This window comes from Physella acuta, unplaced genomic scaffold (assembly GCF_028476545.2).
Source record: "Physella acuta isolate Inbredline_101_S28 unplaced genomic scaffold, ASM2847654v3 ptg000105l, whole genome shotgun sequence".
NCBI lineage: Eukaryota > Metazoa > Mollusca > Gastropoda > Physidae > Physella > Physella acuta.
In genome coordinates, this window is record NW_026731625.1 from 1,319,026 (window position 1) to 1,339,799 (window position 20,774).

Sequence of the window (20,774 nt, forward strand, 5' to 3'; positions counted from 1 at the left end):
TGACCACGAGGGTTGAACACATCACACAGACCCAGGCCCTTACAGAGCGTGGAGCTGATGACAATAAAACACGGAACGAATGGCCGGCACGCAGCGTATACACGTCTAGGGTTGTCAGGTGGGTAAATGGTTGGAGGGGGGGGGGGCGAGGACAGGGAGAGGAGGGAGGACAGGAGGAGGCTAGGTGAGGGAGAAGGGGAGAGGGAAGGACAGGTAGGAGGTTACAGGTGAGTACAGGGAGAGGGGAGGAAAATGGAAAGATGAGAGGTAGAGGTAGGTAGAGATGCTGGCTAAGGGAAAACGTAGACCGGAAGTTGAAAATGCATCTTGTAAATATTGTTGGAGAATGTATGTAGGCTACACGGGGCAGTAAGGTAGGAGATAATACACTGGTGTAGATTGTAATAACTACAGGTACGTCTCACAGGTAGACCCAGGTAAGTCCTATACCTGCCACATGTAAGCCCTATATGCCTCTATTCCGCAGGTTAGCCCTATATATGCCACAGGTTAGCCCCATACCTGCCACATGTAAGCCCTATAGGTCTCTATTCCACAGGTTAGCCATATACCTGCCACAAGTTAGCCCCATACCTGCCACAGGTTAGTCCTATACCTGCCACAGGTTAGCCATATACCTGCCACAGGTTAGCCCTATACCTGCCACAGGTTAGTCCTATACCTGCCACAGGTTAGCCATATACCTGCCACAGGTTAGCCCTATACCTGCCACAGGTTAGCCCTATACCTGCCACAGGTTAGCCCTATACCTGCCATGTATGTCAGTTCTTCTCCATAATAATGAAAACAGCATGCAGACAAATATCTTGACAGACATTTATGATGACAAATGTCTTGACAGACATTGTGTGACAACCTTACACAGGACGTGACAACATCCACGCAGACACCAAAATGGCGGGAACAAAAAAATACTTGCAGACGATTAACTTTGAAAGTAATTATTCATTGTAATTACATGTCTTTGATTCATTTTTTGTTAAAATGTTGAGCTCGAATGCAAAGCACGGACTGTTTCTGTTGGTTTAAATATTTCATGAACTAAGTTCGTGGACAACCACGTGACCTTGACATCTAGATGTCATGTCATAATCATGTCATTTAGAGTATACGGATATTTATTGAGGTAATGGGACATTATATTTATAGAGTGTACGGATATTTATTGAGGTAATGAGACATTATATTTATTGAGTGTACGCATATTTATTGAGGTAATGAGACATTATATTTATTGAGTGTACGCATATTTATTGAGGTAATGAGACATTATATTTATTGAGTGTACGCATATTTATTGAGGTAATGAGACATATTTATTGAGTGTACGGATATTTATTGAGGTAATGAGACATAATATTTATTGAGTGTACGCATATTGAGGTTATAACATACAAATTTCGCTTGTCAGGTTTGATCCATGACAACTGAAGAAGTCGGTTAAATGAAAGCTAGTGAAAATACGAAACCAATGTTATCATTTTATCAGAGAATAAAATAGTCTATCTCAAGGTATCAGAATTGACAGCAAGCTTACATTGGTCACTTGTGTCTGATGGGGGGGGGGGGGGGGGGAGGGGTTGTTCGTTAGGTGGTTTATGCATGGGGTGGGGTGGGGGGGGAGACTATTTTAAAACTAATACTATGTGATATCAGGAATTCTCTACGGAAATGTTCTACATAAATGCTTCAAGAAAATTTTTTGACGGAATTGTTCTACGGAAATGATCTACGGAATAATTCCAAAACGTGAGTACGATGCAGGAGTGTGGGTCATAGTCTGGTCACGCCCTTGGGGTGTACAGCTAGTGGTGACGATGTGGTGTGACCGGAAGTGATGGAGTGGTGTGGTCTAGTGACCGGAAGTGTGAGCTGGGGCTTGCTTTAGACTTCTATAAAGATTTGAGGCGACTCATTTATCAGGGATTATTTGCCAAGTGTAATTAGATGATTATCGTGTCACGTGATGCGCCACACGTTGATTACATACCCATCTGACGTCATGCACGTCATCCAATGAAAACTGGTACGACACGACACGGTGGGCTCCAGTGTTGTGGCTCATGTTTGGCCGAGAGCAGTCCAGTCAACCCAGAATTCGTTATCCACTGGACCTGGTGTATCCACTGGACCTGGTGTATCCACTGGTGTATCCACTAGAACATTCACTGTGAGCCTAATATCCAGAATATGGAATAGTTGGAATAGAAGGAGATGAAAGAACCAAAGACCCCCACAGGTAAATGTTGTGTTACAACCTACAGCTAAATGTTGTGTTACAACCTACAAGTTTGATTCGCCTGAGTCGCCAGAAAATAAAACAAATATATATGGAAACCCTAGATGAGATCATGGAGGCCTAGCTTGTGTCTACATTCAACAAGTCTGTAGCATTGCCATGATTCTCTCTATTTGACAACAACATGACATAAACGTTGGCTAGATTCTCTACAATATTGACATGAATGTACCCAACTTGCACATCAACAGACCCAGGCGCACATCTACATTCGGTGCCCCAAGGGCAGACACAAAGGGCAGACAACAAAGGGCATATAACTGCGGGGCGCCACATGTGGACACCACAAGCTGACATCTAGAGGTGTCTGAACACCCAGGCTGACATCTAGAGGTGTCTGAACACCCAGGTGTCAAATTATCGACGGGTACAACAGACAGGTGAGACAACTCGCATCACGTGCTTGAGTTTTTTTTCTACGGATGTCGACCGGTTTTTCCTGACGCAACGGCAGGTGTCTCCCCCACAGTTGTGTCTCCCCTACAGTTGTGTCTCCCCTACAGTTGTGTCTGTGTCTCCCCTACAGTTGTGTCTCCCCTACAGTTATGTCTCCCCTACAGTTGTGTCTCCCCTACAGTTGTGTCTCCCCTACAGTTGTGTCTCCCCTACAGTTGTGTCTCTGTGTCTCCCCTACAGTTGTGTCTCTGTGTCTCCCCTACAGTTGTGTCTCCCCTACAGTTGTGTCTCCCCTACAGTTGTGTCTCTGTGTCTCCCCTACAGTTGTGTCTCTGTGTCTCCCCTACAGTTGTGTCTCTGTGTCTCCCCTACAGTTGTGTCTGTGTCTCCTCATACAGATGTGACCCACAACTGAAGTAACAAAACACCCCCACCCCACCCCCACAACAGCTTGAATCACGTGTCTGAAGCACCAGCATCCTACAGCTCCTTACGACACGCGACACTTGTGATAGCTCCACAATCCTGTCTCAATCACTCCTGACACAATCTTAACTGACACAATTTTTACTGACACAATCCTAACTAACGCAATACAAATTAAACACAATCCTAATTTAACGCAACTTACTTAGCACAAACTAGATTTTAAAATCCTGATTAAACGCAATCCTAACATACACAATCCTAACAAACACAATCCTAACAAACACAATCCTAACAACCACAATCCTAACAAACACAATCCTAACAAACACAATCCTAACAAACACAATCCTAACAAACACAATCCTAACAAACACAATCCTAACACACACAATCCTAACAAACACAATCCGTGTCCCTGGAATCAGCTCACCTTGTGCATCTTTCTCTCCCTCCCAACACAGGTTGGCATCAAAACAATTTTTACCTGGCTACCAGACTACCTAGATTTCAAGTCTAGCTACTGTGTCATAGTTGAGAAGGGGAGGCTACCCAAATCTCAACCGACTTGAGTTATTGGTAGGTTCTGTACCTCTCATTGATAGAAATTAAAGCGGGAGTGAGCTCCCATTAATGTTCTTGTATATTTTCATACAACAGTGTGGGGTTGGGACTTACATGGCAATCAGGCAATAGAAAAGGGAGGAAAGTTTTTGACAGCCGCTGTATCTAATGTAGAAAGTTCTTAAAATGTGATGCTTTAAGAGAATGTAATATAAAATAGTAAAATACTGAAGTTTTTAAGAAATCGGAAATACATTAATTCATTTTCGATATGTATTATTATTACGGTTACAATACACCCCCCCCCCCCCCCCCCATACTCAGTAAACGACAAAGAAGAAACGAAAAGTATAGTTATGTCCCCTTCATGGCATCAACAAGAAGAAAAGTTATATTGGGTTTTGTCCCCTACAGCAAATCTAAAATACATCAAACATCTGACCCATTCTGGTTGGGCTTTTCAGTAGCATGTTTGGGGGGAAGCATCAATATCCAACAGTTTGCTGCCATTATCTATTTAACTATTAGCTGCCATTATCCCAGCCCCAACAATTTCCCATTTGTGATTCATCTTAACCATCGCACACAGTTGGACAGACCTCCCACGATGGCTGGTGAGCAGAGGCGTAGCGGGGGGGGGGGGGGGCGGGGGGCAGACCGCACCGGGTTACACAATTTAAGGGGGTGACACAAAGGCAAAAAATAGCAAAATATAATTATTTATACAGAAAAATGATAATTTCACTTAATTAAATGATTAATTAGAGTGAATTAAATAGTCTTTTAAGAGCAAAGTGGATAAATCCCGACACGGATGGAGGGTGGGGGGGGGGTGTGACACCATGACGTAAACCTGCTAATGATAAAGAAAACATGCAACACCCAGCTGAAATTATAACCGAATATAGATACAAAATGTTAGTATTATCTGAGCACAGCTTAAAGCAATCACCGTGAGGTGACGCGGGGGGGGGGGGGGTTACATCAACTCAACGTTGCAATATATGTATGCCTGAGGAAAACGGTTTGGTTGAGAATCGTAATAACCTATATGTTATCTATACATCCAGAAGAAGAAAAAATATTTAAATACATATACACATACTTACAGGTGTTTAAGAGAATAGATTTATTTATTTATCGATATATATATATATATATATATATATATATATATATATATATATATATATATATATATATATATATATATACGGTGGGGAGGGGGTGCCGCACCGGGTGACACCCGACCGCGCTACGCCATTGCTGGTGAGTACTTGGACCGGTCACTAAAAGAGCCAGGTGAGGAAGTAAAGGTTTTGTTAGTAATTTTATCCCGAGTATTTTGTTAAGTAATAACTGAGTATATCTAGAAAGGCGTCTTAATAGCGGAGCCTTACCTTACCTCCACGCATGTCTACACGCAGCACGTAGTCCAGTCAGTAGAGAAGATAGTCACACAGGTTAGTCACACACGTTAGTTAGTCATACACGTTAGTTAGTCACACGGGTTAGTTAGTCACACAGGTTAGTTAGTCACACGGGTTAGTTAGTCACACAGATAAGTCAGTCATACACGTTAGTCCCACACTGCCAGTGTCTCCCCATATAATGTTGATGTAGAAACCAACATGATGCTGTGTTACCGACGAGAGCCTCAGTGGTACGGGAACCAACGGACACCTGTCCGTCCACGTGTTGAGTTAACCGTACGGTACACTAGACGATAAACACGATGATACTCCCGGCGCCACTTCACTTTGTAGTAGGCTATTATCTCACTCTAAAGACGTGCAACCGATGTAGCGGACTACACATATTATCTCACTCTAAAGACGTACAACCGATGTAGCGGACTACACATATTATCTCACTCTAAAGACGTACAACTGATGTAGCGAACCACACACATATTATCTCACTCTAAAGACGTGCAACCGATGTAGCGGACTACACATATTATCTCACTCTAAAGACGTACAACCGATGTAGCGGACCACACATATTATCTCACTCTAAAGACGTACAACCGATGTAGCGAACCACACACATATTATCTCACTCTAAAGACGTGCAACCGATGTAGCGGACTACACATATTATCTCACTCTAAACAACCGATGTAGCGGACTACACATATTATCTCACTCTAAACAACCGATGTAGCGGACTACACATATTATCTCACTCTAAACAACCGATGTAGCGGACCACACATATTATCTCACTCTAAAGACGTACAACCGATGTAGCGGACCACACAACAGCACAAAGCCAAGACTTGTGTCTGGTTGCCAGAACTAACTAAGCCGTAGGTGATTATAACTTTACTTGAAATCAAATCTTTAGCAGTGAGGAAATAAATTAACACAACATCCTGACATGAGGAAAATATTCAGATGGCTATAGTCACCACTGGGTTGTATGAACTGATTGGTGTGGTCACCACTGGGTTGTATGAACTGATTGGTGTGGTCACCACTGGGTTGTATGAACTGATTGGTGTGGTCACCACTGGCTTGTATGAACTGATTGGTGTGGTCACCACTGGGTTGTATGAACTGATTGGTGTGGTCACCAGTATGAACTGATTGGTGTGGTCACCACTGGGTTGTATGAACTGATTGGTGTGGTCACCACTGGGTTGTATGAACTGATTGGTGTGGTCACCACTGGGTTGTATGAACTGATTGGTGTGGTCACCACTGGGTGAACTGATTGGTGTGGTCACCACTGGTTGTATGAACTGATTGGTGTGGTCACCACTGGGTTGTATGAACTGATTGGTGTGGTCACCAGTATGAACTGATTGGTGTGGTCACCACTGGGTTGTATGAACTGATTGGTGTGGTCACCACTGGGTTGTATGAACTGATTGGTGTGGTCACCAGTATGAACTGATTGGTGTGGTCACCACTGGGTTGTATGAACTGATTTGTGTGGTTACCACTGGGTGAACTGATTGGTGTGGTCACCACTGGTTTGTATGAACTGATTGGTGTGGTCACCACTGGGTTGTATGAACTGATTGGTGTGGTCACCACTGGCTTGTATGAACTGATTGGTGTGGTCACCACTGGGTTGTATGTACTGATTGGTGTGGTCACCACTGGGTTGTATGAACTGATTGGTGTGGTCACAACTGGGGTGTATGAACTGATTGGTGTGGTCACCACTGGGTTGTATGAACTGATTGGTGTGGTCACCAGTATGAACTGATTGGTGTGGTCACCACTGGGTTGTATGAACTGATTGGTGTGGTCACCACTGGGTTGTATGAACTGATTGGTGTGGTCACCACTGGGTTGTATGAACTGATTGGTGTGGTCACCACTGGGTTGTATGAACTGATTGGTGTGGTCACCAGTATGAACTGATTGGTGTGGTCACCACTGGGTTGTATGAACTGATTGGTGTGGTCACCACTGGGTTGTATGAACTGATTGGTGTGGTCACCACTGGGTTGTATGAACTGATTGGTGTGGTCACCACTGGGTTGTATGAACTGATTGGTGTGGTCACCACTGGGTTGTATGAACTGATTGGTGTGGTCACCACTGAGGTGTATGAACTGACCGATCTGGTCAGTTTCAAAATCTCTTGTGGATAACTCTCTGATTGTAACAGCAACAAGAAATTTGTCTCAAATTAATTTAATAGAGCACTGTATCACAGACAATAATGTCCTTACAACAACAGGACAAGACTGCGACCAAATGTCTAAACATCTGGACATAAAGTAAAGCACAACCTTGCTAATGGAAACAGAACCAAATGGACACACCTTTCAACAACTCCACATTATACAGCATCTTATTCTCAACACAGGATACCTGACCACAGGATGCCAGTGACACACAAAGGACATGCCTGCAACACACACAGTATACCCTGCAACACACACAGTATAACCTGCAACACACACAGTATAACCTGCAACACACACAGTATAACCTGCGACATACAACTGATTCCCCTGCCAAACTAAATAGAGTCTGACGTAATGACCATTTTAATTTGAATTGGTCAATTTTGTCAATACCAGGCAGTGTATGGTCCAGTGATGGAGAACAGAATATTTGCATAATTTACATTCCAGAAATTGAAATCTTTAGAAAACATGAATAAATTAATAAAAGAAGTCTTGTAAACATAAATAAACACAAGTGTTTAAAAAACATGGAAAAATTAGATCCACAATATCACCTCCTATGTACATATATGTAGGAAAAAACTTGTAGAAATGCATGGTGTTCTTTCATGATCTCAAGTTTCTCCTACTATATGGTCCAGTAAAATTAATGAGAAAATACAACAGTTACATCATTATTGGATACATGACATTTCAAACAGACAAAAATTATATTATATAGAATACATGACATTTCAAACAGACAAAAATTACATTATACAATACCTGACTTTTTAAACAGACAAAAATTACTTTATAGAATACATGACATTTTAAATGGACTAAATTACACTATAGCAGTGACTCTTAACCTTTTTGGGGGTACAGAACCCAACCATGCTCATACAGCCAATCACTGAACCCTTGTTAATAGAAAAATAAAATATGATTGTTTTTAAGTTCAAGTTACAGGTTTATTTTTTTCTGGTGCACAAAACAGTGCATCAACATCACAGTGTTCAAAGAACAAAACCATTAAAGTATGTTTTTTTACATAAAAACATGAAAATAAATATTTACTGCAAATCAGTGTAATTTCTGGTGTTGTATTTCAGACACTATGTTATGTTTTTGTATTTTCCATCCCCATGCAAATTAAGGAAGTTATCTCTACTTTAACATTACAAATCTAGCAGTAAGGATGCTGAATCACATCAAGTTGTGAAACCTTATTGTACGTTTGTCTGACCATAGTGAGTATATCAAGGGGTTAAAATTTCAGAAAGAAATCACATGACGTTCCATCACGACTGTCACAAATAGAGGGCTGGGTCACAGAATAGAAATAAAAAGAGTGTGTCAGAGCATGTATATACTTGATCAACGGGAGCCAGTATAAGTGTGTCGACCTGACTTGTGATGTATGTTTGTTGTGTCGTCACTTTACTGTGCATGTTGTCTTGCACTGGTGCACTTTATTACCATGTTGAGCATTTGAACTGTAATTGTTGAAGGCAGCTCGGTCTATTGTATGCACACAAAAAATCTTATAGCTAATCTTGGGTCAGGAGTGTGTCTTGACCTCCACTAACCCCTGAAACTGACTCAAAGAACCCATGGGGGTTAGAAAACACTGGTTAAGAACCACTGCAATAGAGAATATTGACATTTTAAACCGACAAAAATTACATTATAGAATACTTGACATTTTCAACAGACAAAAACTACATTATAGAGTACATGACATTTTAAACACAAAAACTACATTATAGTATAGAATAAAATGACATTTTAAAAGGACAAAAATTACATTATAGAATATATAACATTTTAAACTGACAAAAACTACATTATAGAATAAAATGACATTTTAACCACAAAATTACTTTATAGAATTTGACATTTTAAACAGACAAAGACTACATTATACAGTACATGACATTTTAAACAGACAAAAATTACTTTATAGAATAAATAAAAAACTTTAAACAGACAGTAATTCCAGTGTCGGTGTTAACTCTACTTGTACAAAATATTGTGCAAATGCCCAACATAAATAGATGCCATAAAGCGTCACAGGGCTGGATAGATCATTATATGTTGTAGGTTAATTTATCTGGTACATGAGTCATTGCACATCCCATCATGTCAAACATGAGCAACAAGAAACTTCCCCCCCCCCCCCCCCTCCCACAGAGTGGACTAAGTTAAGTCCCCAGAAAAATGTCAACATTGGAGTCACACATTGCACAAGTGTAAACAACTGAGGTCAATCCCAACAAGATATGATAAAACTGTGAGCAGCAATTGTTACATAGCTTGTTCCATTCAATGTTTGTACAAATAAATTACTTGACAACATACATCAGGATTATCTAGCTCACACGTCTAAAAACATTAGCTGTGTGCTACTGTTACCAAATGTTTGCTACTTGCTTTTTTTAAAAATAAATGAAAACTAAATAACACTTGGGTATTGGAATGAATGCTAAACATTCAACAAAATAAAACATGATCACATATGTGATGGATGTTAGCCAGTTTATGCAGCAATGATCTGCTACATTATCTCTTGTAGCTGTAGCTACATCAGTGATGCTCCAAATCTTGTAGCTGTAGCTACATCAATGACGCTCCAACTCTTGTAGCTGTAGCTACATCAATGAAGCTCCAAATCTTGTAGCTGTAGCTACATCAATGACGCTCCAACTCTTGTAGATGAAGCTGTAGCCTCCTATTCTCCTGAGAAAGTCTGGCTATCTCTTCTCCTAAAGTGTCCAGATTTTCCTGACAATATCAAGCCAAGATCAGACCAAACATAAACACTTGAGTGTTAATCCCCCACAATAAACTAACCTTGAGTGTTAAACCCCCATGAGCACACTAGCCTTGTGTGTTAAACCCCCACAGTAAACTAACCCAGAGTGTTATATTTTTGAGCAGTGTGTCCTCTAAGACGGCCTAAACCCCCACAGTAAACTAACCTTGCATGTTAAACCTCTACAGTAAACTAACCTTGAGTGTTATATTTTTGAGCAGTGTGTCCTCTAAGACAGCCTAAACCCCCACAGTAAACTAACCTTGAGTGTTATATTTTTGAGCAGTGTGTCCTCTAAGACGGCCTGAAGCTTCCTGTTGATCTGCAGTGACAGGTCAAGGGTCATGGTCCCATCCTGCTGGTGGACTGAGTACACTGAGGCCATGATGCCACCTTTACGGGCCAGCAGGCTCTGGCAAAAACAGGATGAGTTAGGGTTAGCTTTAAGGACCAGTTAGGGTTAGGTTTAAGGATCAGTTAGGGTTAGCTTTAAGGACCAACTAGGTTTAAGGACCAGCTAGGTTTAAGGACCAACAAGGTTTAAGGACCAACTAGGTTTAAGGACCAACTAGGTTTAAGAACCAGGCTGGGTTTAAGGACCAGCTAGGTTTAAGGACCAACTAGGTTTAAGGACCAACTAGGTTTAAGAACCAGGCTGGGTTTAAGGACCAACTAGGTTTAAGGACCAGCTAGGTTTAAGGACCAACTAGGTTTAAGGACCAACTAGGTTTAAGGACCAGCTAGGTTTAAGGACCAACTAGGTTTAAGGACCAACTAGTGTTAGGTTTAAGGACCAGCTAGGTTTAAGGACCAACTAGGTTTAAGGACCAACTAGTGTTAGGTTTAAGGACCAGCTAGGTTTAAGGACCAACTAGGTTTAAGGACCAACTAGTGTTAGGTTTAAGGACCAGCTAGGTTTAAGGACCAACTAGGTTTAAGGACCAACTAGGTTTAAGGACCAGCAAGGTTTAAGGACCAGCTAGGTTTAAGGACCAGCTAGGTTTAAGGACCAACTAGTGTTAGGTTTAAGGACCAACTAGCTTTAAGGACCAACTAGGTTTAAGGACCAACTAGGTTTAAGGACCAGCAAGTTTTAAGGACCAGCTAGGTTTAAGGACCAGCTAGGTTTAAGGACCAACTAGTGTTAGGTTTAAGGACCAACTAGCTTTAAGGACCAACTAGGTTTAAAGACCAGCTAGGTTTAAGGACCAACTAGGGTTTGGTTTAAGGACCAACTAGGTTTAAGAACCAGGCTGGGTTTAAGGACCAGCTAGGTTTAAGGACCAGCTAGGTTTAAGGACCAACTAGGTTTAAGGACCAGCTAGATTTAAGGACCAACTAGGTTTAAGGACCAACTAGTGTTAGGTTTAAGGACCAACTAGGTTTAAGGACCAACTAGGTTTAAGGACCAGCTAGGTTTAAGGACCAACTGTTAGGTTTAAGGACCAGCTAGGTTTAAGGACCAACTAGGTTTAAGGACCAACTAGGTTTAAGGACCAGCTAGGTTTAAGGACCAACTAGGTTTAAGGACCAACTAGGTTTAAGGACCAGCTAGGTTTAAGGACCAACTAGGTTTAAGGGCCAACTAGGTTTAAGGACCACCTAGGTTTAAGGACCAGCTAGGTTTAAGGACCAACTAGGTTTAAGGACCAGCTAGGTTTAAGGACCAGGTAGGTTTAAGGACCAGCTAGGTTTAAGGACCAACTAGGTTTAAGGACCAGCTAAGTTTAAGGACCAACTAGGTTTAAGGACCAGCTAGGTTTAAGGACCAACTAGGTTTAAGGACCAACTAGGGTTAGGTTTAAGGACCAACTAGGGTTAGGTTTAAGGACCAACTAGGTTTAAGGACCAACTAGTGTTAGGTTTAAGGACCAGCTAGGTTTAAGGACCAACTAGGTTTAAGGACCAACTAGGGTTAGGTTTAAGGACCAACTAGGGTTAGGTTTAAGGACCAGGTAGGTTTAAGGACCAACTAGGTTTAAGGACCAACTAGTGTTAGGTTTAAGGACCAGCTAGGTTTAAGGACCAGCTAGGTTTAAGGACCAGCTAGGTTTAAGGACCAGCTAGGTTTAAGGACCAGCTAGGTTTAAGGACCAGCAAGGTTTAAGGACCAACTAGGTTTAAGGACCAGCTAGGTTTAAGGACCAACTAGGTTTAAGGACCAACTAGGTTTAAGGACCAGCTAGGTTTAAGGACCAGCTAGCTTTAAGGACCAACTAGGTTTAAGGACCAACTAGGGTTAGGTAACAATGATCAAATTTCCTAATGGAAAGAACAACAAAACAAAATTTGGTGCAACCTTTGACAACACCCAACACCAGATTAGCATCGTTACAGTAACCATCTACCCTGAAACATGTCTACGACAAGTTCCCAAAAGACACTTGTCAAAATATGACAAAAGCTTGAAAGACACTTGCCCAACTGTGACAAATGCCTGCAAGACACTTGCCCAAATACACATGTAACAAATAGAAAGTTGTTTATTTTTTTTTTTTAATTTAGCTAGAATTTTTTTAAATGAGTAATTCTTGTCAAAATAAAAAAAAAACTTTGTGAGGGTTGTGTTGGCAGTGATGCCTTTACATTTTTTTAAATACTGTTTTAGCATTTTGTTTGACCAGGTGTTGTGGTGGTTATGTCACATGTAGGGTGAAGTTGAACAAACACATGTTGATTTAGCCTGTTAAGCCTTTGTTTTGTGGTGATCATTTCACAAAAGAATGAGGCATGGTCTAGGCGGTGGATTTAAAAACTTAAGCTAGTTGCTGATGTTTGATCTCCATTCAACACACCTTGTTAAGACAATGTGATAAATCAATTACTTAATCGAGATTCATTTTAAAAAATCTTAGATAAAAATTGTATTTTTTTCTTTCATTATAGACAATTTTTTACATTTTTTATAATGAAAATACAATTTTTTCTAATGTCTACTTGGTAATATATAATATAAATTTTATTCTGGTTTTACGCTTAGACTTAGAATTGTATTAATTATAAAAATGTAAAATTCAGCAAACGTCCATCTGGAAAGTGACAAACTGGAATTTGTCCGATTCTGGCAAGTGTCCATTCTGACATTTGTCACATTTGGGAAAGTGTATATTTGGGAAAGTGTCTATTTGGACATCTGTCGCACTTGGGCAAGTGTACATTTGGGAAAGTGGCCTTCAGGCAAGTGTCTTTCATGAAAATGTCGGGCTCCCTTCTGAAACAAGTTGCCATCAGAAACAAACAAGTTGCCCTTACACAACAAACATTGAAAAAATGTTGGTGGTTGCTAGCACAATAATGACATGGCTGCCAAGTTTGTTGCATACAATTTTGAAGGGGGGGGGGGTCTAGGTACTTAATGGATGGATAATGCCATCTTTTACAGAATCAGATTAAAATAAATGAACACACACACAATTTTAATTAATGAGAAACACATACAAAATAAAGTTCCAAAAGAAAAAAGTGAAAAGAAACGGTTCCAAAAATTCCTTAGTACCATGGGCTAACATGCACAGCAGTTTTACATTCAGATATTTGAAATGTCATATCCCCTCATGAAATCAAACAAATAAACATTCAAGCCAGTATAAAACCAGTGTAACTGTCATCCAAAACACAGAGAATCAGATTTCTTTATCAGATCAAGAATGGGCACATCATCAAAATACATGAAAGACTTATCAGAAAAACTTAACAAAGCATCATCAAGAAAGGATAACACCCTAAAAAACTGTCTTCAAGAGTAAAGCTAGCAAACAAATAATGGAGGAACTTGCAAGCATGCGAACATCCTACCTGTATCTCCTTCTGAACCTCCGCCTAGCAGCCAACAATGGAGAAAAATCCAAGCATTAGTGAACACAACACGAACACAACACGTGCAATACTATGAATGAAATCGCTAAGAAATAAGACAGATTGTTCACCGGCTTCAGAATGCATGGTCCGTCAAATGTATAGGTCAATGAATTGGTCCATCTAATGTATAGGTCAATGAATTGGTCCATCTAATGTATAGGCCAATGAATTGGTCCATCTAATGTATAGGTCAATGAATTGGTCCATCTAATGTATAGGTCAATGAAATGGTCAATCTAATGTATAGGTCAATGAATTGGTCCATCTAATGTATAGGTCAATGAATTGGTCCATCTAATGTATGAGTCAATGAATTGGTCCATCTAATGTATGGGTCAATGAATTGGTCCATCTAATGTATAGGTCAATGAATTGGTCCATCTAATGTATAGGTCAATGAATTGGTCCATCTAATGTATGGGTCAATGAATTGGTCCATCTAATGTATGGGTCAATGAATTGGTCCATCTAATGTATAGGTCAATGAATTGGTCCATCTAATGTATAGGTAACTGAATTGGTCCATCTAATTAATAGGTCAATAAATTGGTCCATCTAATGTATAGGTCAATGAATTGGTCCATCTAATTAATAGGTCAATGAATTGGTCCATCTAATGTGTGAGCCAATTATTTGATCCATCTACTGTAGGGGTCAATAAATTGGTCCATTAAGTATGTCAGCCAATCAATAGGGATGATTAGACATAAATTTCACAATTTTCAAGAGAGAAGCATTTAAATAAAAAATTGATAATGAAGCTTGAATAATATACTAAGCAAGTACATTTTATGATCACTGACATACTATAGGACACTATCGATATTTTTTATCTATATGGAAATGGAACAAACTAAGTTTAATATAACTATGTTAATTCAATGTTTCTAAATGAGTTGCATGAAATAAGTTAGAAAGATAAAGAATAAGTTCTCAAAGATTAAAATCACCAATTTTTTCTCCATCTCTAGTCAACACATCAAATGTGTTAGGCTGCATTATTTTAAATCTTTTTTAGATTATCATTGTTTAAACCTTTAATATTTTAAATGTTTTCTAGTTAATTTTTTATTCCTTTTTTGCAATATAAAAAAAATATACAATAGTAAATCTCTGAACTTAAAAGGACATAAACAATGTAAGATCCCTTTCCAAAGGGTCATCCATAAATGATGTGACAGGTTTTTTTTTTTGACAATTTTTTCCCTCCCCGTTGCTTCCATTACACATTGTCACAAAAAGCCAGACCCCCCCCCCCCCCCACAATGATGTAACACCTCAGCCAACAACACCATAAATTGCATTTAAAAAAATTTTAAACACTGATTTTTTTCTAAAATATTCAAATTTATTAAGATAGTTTTCTAAAACGTGAAATAACGGCTAAAATTCAGTTTCTAACATACTCTTTTAAAATGCAAAAGTGTTATGTCACCCAATCTACCCCCCCCCCCCCCCCACCACTCATTACACATCATCAAAAATTTCCTCCTGCAAGTGTGACATTCATGGACGACCCCCAACATCACAAATGGTCTATGAAGGAAGGGAAGTATTAGTTTTTACTTCGGTGTTCTTCAAGGAGTAGTAAAAAACATCATTTCTAATTTTGTAGTCTTCTAAGGGAAGTAATAGCTTCTTCCAATTGAGACTTTAATGGGGAATTTTGTCTTTCTAATTTGTAAGTGGGTGTATTAATTCTGATTGAAATGTCTCTATTGGGAGACTTGTCTGCTTACAGCTAAAGATTTCATCTATCCAACATTTTGATTTTTACAGCTAGTTTCAAAAGCTCATCAAAAAGTTATCAAGCAAATACAGATGACAAAAAAAAGAAAAGAAAATCATAAGTGAGAGAAAAGTGGGTGGGGTTCAAATAAAACACCTGCCCCTCAAAAGTCATGCAACAAGCTTGATCTCATTTTGCCCAGGTAAAGAAACAGGTGAGGTGTAACAAAAAACAGGGGGTGCCAGAGTTTTCAGTCCCACTAGAAACAATGAGTTCCTGATACCAGACAATACCTTATACATAGCATTGAGTTTTTCCTGTGGAATGACAACAGGCAACAGATGGCATGTCTTAGGTGCTTTCAAAACTTTATTTATGACAATAACACATTTGGGGTGACTGCTTGTTTTAGTTTAATGATTACAATAGATATCAATCATCCAAAAGCAAATCATATTTCTCAAGTCCTGTGCAGCCATTGGTGGTAAGAACATGACCCTTCATTGCTAGTGTATAGCATAGACACTAAGAGTTTAAATACTGTGGCGTTAATCACCTGTTTGAACATGGACCATTAGTTAAATTATTAAATTTGATGTTCAGAATAAATGCAGTTTGGTCCTTTAAAAACTATGTCAGTATATATGTAACGTGGGGGGTCAACATGAACTCCCCCACCCTACCCCCTCTGCCATTTCACAAACATCTACCTCCCCGTGTACATGGATATCTTAACAGATGACAATAGTGAACAGGCCTGTAAGTCTCACTCTGTTGTAGCATGTGGGTTTTTTGGGTTTTGATAGCAAACAAAACCACAAATTTATGTTTTGTGATGTAAAAAATAAAGAAAGCTCTATTTTACCCATATTCAAGAGAAATTGTTAGTCAAGACTGGGTTCAACAATAAACAAACAAGTTGTGTTAGTAGTGTGGTTAGTAGCGATTAGTGGTGTGGTTAGTGGTGTGGTTAGTAGTGTGGTTAGGGGTGTGGTTAGTAGCCATTAGTGGTGTGGTTAGTAGTGTGATTAGTGGTGTGGTTAGTAGTGTGGTTAGGGGTGTGGTTAGTGATGTGGTTAGTAGCCATTAGTGGTGTGGTTAGAAGTGTGGTTAGTGGTGTGGTTAGTAGTGGTTAGTGATGTGGTTGGTAGTGTGGTTGGTAGTGTGGTTAGTGGTGTGGTTAGTAGTGTGGTTAGTAGCCATTAGTGGTGTGGTTAGTAGTGTGGTTAGTGGTGTGGTTAGTAGTGTGGTTAGTGGTGTGGTTAGTGGTGTGATTAGTAGTGTGGTTAGTAGTGGTTAGTGGTGTGGTTGGTAGTGTGGTTAGTGGTGTGGTTAGTAGTGTGGTTAGTGGTGTGGTTAGTAGCATTAGTGGTGTGGTTAGTGGTGTGGTTGGTAGTGTGGTTAGTGGTGTGGTTGGTAGTGTGGTTAGTGGTGTGGTTAGTGGTGTGGTTAGTAGTGTTGTTAGTAGCGATTAGTGGTGTGGTTAGTAGTGTGGTTAGTAGTCTGGTTAGTGGTGTGGTAAGTGGTGTGGTTAGTAGTCATTAGTGGTGTGGTTACTAGTGTGGTAAGTGGTGTGGTAAGTGGTGTGGTAAGTGGTGTGGTTAGTGGTGTGGTTAGTGGTGTGGTTAGTGGTGTGTGTAACAACAAATACCTTGTTAGCATCCATGTCCTCAGACGATAAGGTTCCAGCTTCCTCTCTCAACACGTACGTCTGGATAATTCTATCAACATACAACAAACATGGATTATTCTATAAACGTATAACAAACATGACGTCTGGATTATTCTATCAACATATAACAAATATGGATTATTCTATCAACACATAACAAATACGGATTATTCTATTAACATATAACTAATATCGATTATTGTGTCCACATAAAATATTTCTGGATTATTGTATTAACGTAAAACATTCCTGAATTATTCTGTTCACGTATAAAACATTGGGATTATTCCATAACTAAAAACAGAAAACCAACTTGTTTTTCTTTTTAATTTCTTCCAGCAGCTGTTGTATGTGTTCTCCCAGGAACTCTAACTTCTCATTCTTGCGAGCGTGGGCCTTCTGTAGGCGAACAATTCTCTCAATCAGGACCTGCTTATCCACTTCTACTTGTTCTGTTATTACATGGAATTCCTGAGGAAAATCATGGGCTCTATACAACTGTCACATCATGGGTTAAATTGTGTGGAATGTTGTCTATAGAGTTGAGGCTACCATTATTACCTGGACTGGATGATGTGTGGAATGTTGTCTATAGAGTTGAGGCTACCATTATTACCTGGACTGGATGATGTGTGGAATGTTGTCTATAGAGTTGAGGCTACCATTATTACCTGGACTGGATGATGTGTGGAATGTTGACTGTTGTCTATAGAGTTGAGGCTACCATTATTACCTGGACTGGATGATGTGTGGAATGTTGACTGTTGTCTATAGAGTTGAGGCTACCATTATTACCTGGACTGGATGATGTGTGGAATGTTGTCTATAGAGATGAGGCTACCATTATTACCTGGACTGGATGATGTGTGGAATGTTGTCTATAGAGTTGAGGCTACCATTATTACCTGGACTGGATGATGTGTGGAATGTTGTCTATAGAGTTGAGGCTACCATTATTACCTGGACTGGATGATGTGTGGAATGTTGACTGTTGTCTATAGAGTTGAGGCTACCATTGGAGTTGGTGCGTGATCCCATGCTTCCTGAATCTCCTTTACCTTCAAAACTTTCTAATTTTCTCTTGGCCTGCTGTAGTTGGCGTGTTAGGTCCTGAACAAAATAAAGTTTACAATTAAATGACAACTTGTATAACTAAGATAGCCACAGGAAGCAAGTTTTATTTCAAATATCTTGATTAATCTTGCTAGTATGTAAATTAAAACACTTAGTATAAAGCAAATGTTCCACATATAAATCAGTACCTTAATATTATTGGCATGTCGACGTTTGAGGGTCTTACTGCTGTCAATCTCATCCTCCCACTTCTGCTTCAAGTCTTGACCTGCAGTACATATTTCATACACTTAAGCCATTGATAACTTATGTTAAACAGTGTGTCATTGTCCAGTCCTAATTATAAAATGCTGTGGTGGTCAGCACAAAAAAGTCAGACTGTGAAAATTGTTTTAAAAAATAGTCAATTTAATTTTGATACAATCAATCAATTACTAATTAAGAAACTTAATTTCATGTTATTTTTTAAACTAAGTTGAAAAATATTTAACCTAAACAGGCATTCTGTTTTTAAATTGTTTAAGATAAAAGTATACTAACATTCTTGGTTTCTTTCTGCAAGAGAGGCACTCAATTTTTCTATTTCCTCTTTCCTTTTTGTCTTTTCCTCTTCATATTTATCACTCTATAAAGTTTAACACAACAAGAAAAAGTCATTAGTCATGTAATAAACAACATAAAGAGAAATTTTTTATAGTTTTAAAACAAATTATTTTAGAGAACTACCATGTGTTTAATAAAGAAGATATTTAAAACAAAAATTCTAAACTTGTTTAAAAAAACATTTCTGTTGTACATGTGGTTACCTACCAGTTCTCTGACATGGCTTTCCAGCTCCACAACAACAGCATTCAGTTTATCCACTTCACTGGTCAGTAAAGTTACCTGACAAAGGTAAACACAGTTTTGTAATCAGAGCACAAGCAAAGACCATTTTTTTATTTGAATGTAATAGACAGTTATCTTCTGATCCAAAGTTAATAAGATCAGACAGGTTAAGTAAGATGGGTAAGGTCAGGCAGGTTAAGTAAGATGGGTAAGGTCAGTTAAGTTAAATCAGGCAGGTAAGGTCAGTTAAGTTAGATCAGGCAGGTTAGGTCAGTTAAGTTAGATCAGGCAGGTAAGGTCAGTTAAGTTAGATCAGGCAGGTAAGGTCAGTTAAGTTAGATCAGGCAGGTAAGGTCAGTTAAGTTAGATCAGGCAGGTAAGGTCAGTTAAGTTAGATCAGGCAGGTAAGGTCAGTTAAGTTAGATCAGGCAGGTAAGGTCAGTTAAGTTAGATCAGGCAGGTTAGGTCAGGTAAGTTAGATCAGGCAGGTAAGGTCAGTTAAGTTAGATCAGGCAGGTAAGGTCAGTTAAGTTAGATCAGGCAGGTAAGGTCAGTTAAGTTAGATCAGGCAGGTAAGGTCAGTTAAGTTAGATCAGGCAGGTAAGATCAGTTAAGTTAGATCAGGCAGGTAAGGTCAGTTAAGTTAGATCAGGCAGGTAAGGTCAGTTAAGTTAGATCAGGCAGGTTAGGTCAGGTAAGTTAGATCAGGCAGGTAAGGTCAGTTAAGTTAGATCAGGCAGGTAAGGTCAGTTAAGTTAGATCAGGCAGGTAAGGTCAGTTAAGTTAGATCAGGCAGGTAAGGTCAGTTAAGTTAGATCAGGCAGGTAAGATCAGTTAAGTTAGATCAGGCAGGTAAGGTCAGTTAAGTTAGATCAGGCAGGTAAGGTTATGCAAGAAAAATAGGTAGAGTCAGGATGGGAAATTTAGGTACAAGATCTGGCAAGGTCACATTGTATATTTTTTTGATTAACTTTTCTCACCACTATAAAGTTCTAATGTTATCTACCAAGATGTCAATACAGTATGTCATTAAATTATTGTTTTACTCTAGCCAGAGTAGTTTTGAATATGTGGCCAGAAAATGTCAGTATTATAATGCTTAATGTATTTAGAGAGTTCAAGTTTATAGTGCTGAATGTGGCTAGATTATCTCACATAAAACATAAATAAACTGTATATGATACCTTATTGCTAAAATTGGAGTTTTCAGATCGAAGAAGTGCATTAGTTCTGCTGAGTTCTGATTGCAGGGTGAGGAGCTTAGACTCCCTCTCTCTACAGGACTCCATGTCCTTGTGTAGGTCTTTGTTGGTCACCTTCAGGTCACTCATATCCTGGTCCAAGCTGATAATCATCTCCTGAGCCCTGGCGTTACAGTAGGTCATATCACAGCTTTGTCACTTTGTTACAGTAGGTCATATCACAGCTTTGTCACTTTGTTACAGTAGGTCATATCAC

The 20,774-nt window shown here is 39.4% G+C and overlaps 2 protein-coding genes across 11 annotated transcripts in view; both read right to left on the bottom strand.

Moving 5' to 3' along the window:
* LOC131932568 (RNA-binding motif, single-stranded-interacting protein 3) overlaps positions 1–5,157 on the bottom strand; it is a 136,872-nt gene extending 131,715 nt beyond the window's left edge. For all 5 annotated transcript variants that reach the window (XM_059289523.1, XM_059289503.1, XM_059289516.1 and 2 more), the window contains exon 1: positions 5,107–5,157. In XM_059289523.1, coding sequence (XP_059145506.1) covers positions 5,107–5,121 — 15 coding nt within the window. In that variant the 5' untranslated portion in view covers positions 5,122–5,157. The remainder of the gene's footprint in view (positions 1–5,106) is intronic.
* A 2,186-nt stretch (positions 5,158–7,343) lies between these two features.
* Positions 7,344–20,774, bottom strand: part of LOC131931986 (coiled-coil domain-containing protein 186) — a 34,305-nt gene continuing 20,874 nt past the window's right edge. For 3 of the 6 annotated variants that reach the window (XM_059288839.1, XM_059288875.1, XM_059288883.1), the window contains exons 11-21: positions 20,501–20,681; positions 19,299–19,373; positions 19,029–19,113; positions 18,677–18,756; positions 18,375–18,524; positions 17,728–17,885; positions 17,394–17,463; positions 16,036–16,059; positions 13,951–13,974; positions 10,418–10,567; positions 7,344–10,124 (exon numbers count right to left, since the gene is read on the bottom strand). In XM_059288839.1, the coding sequence (XP_059144822.1) occupies positions 10,032–10,124; positions 10,418–10,567; positions 13,951–13,974; positions 16,036–16,059; positions 17,394–17,463; positions 17,728–17,885; positions 18,375–18,524; positions 18,677–18,756; positions 19,029–19,113; positions 19,299–19,373; positions 20,501–20,681 (1,090 nt within the window). In that variant the 3' untranslated portion in view covers positions 7,344–10,031. The remainder of the gene's footprint in view (positions 10,125–10,417; positions 10,568–13,950; positions 13,975–16,035; positions 16,060–17,393; positions 17,464–17,727; positions 17,886–18,374; positions 18,525–18,676; positions 18,757–19,028; positions 19,114–19,298; positions 19,374–20,500; positions 20,682–20,774) is intronic. The other 3 variants (XM_059288845.1, XM_059288854.1, XM_059288864.1) reach the window with 3 other exon arrangements.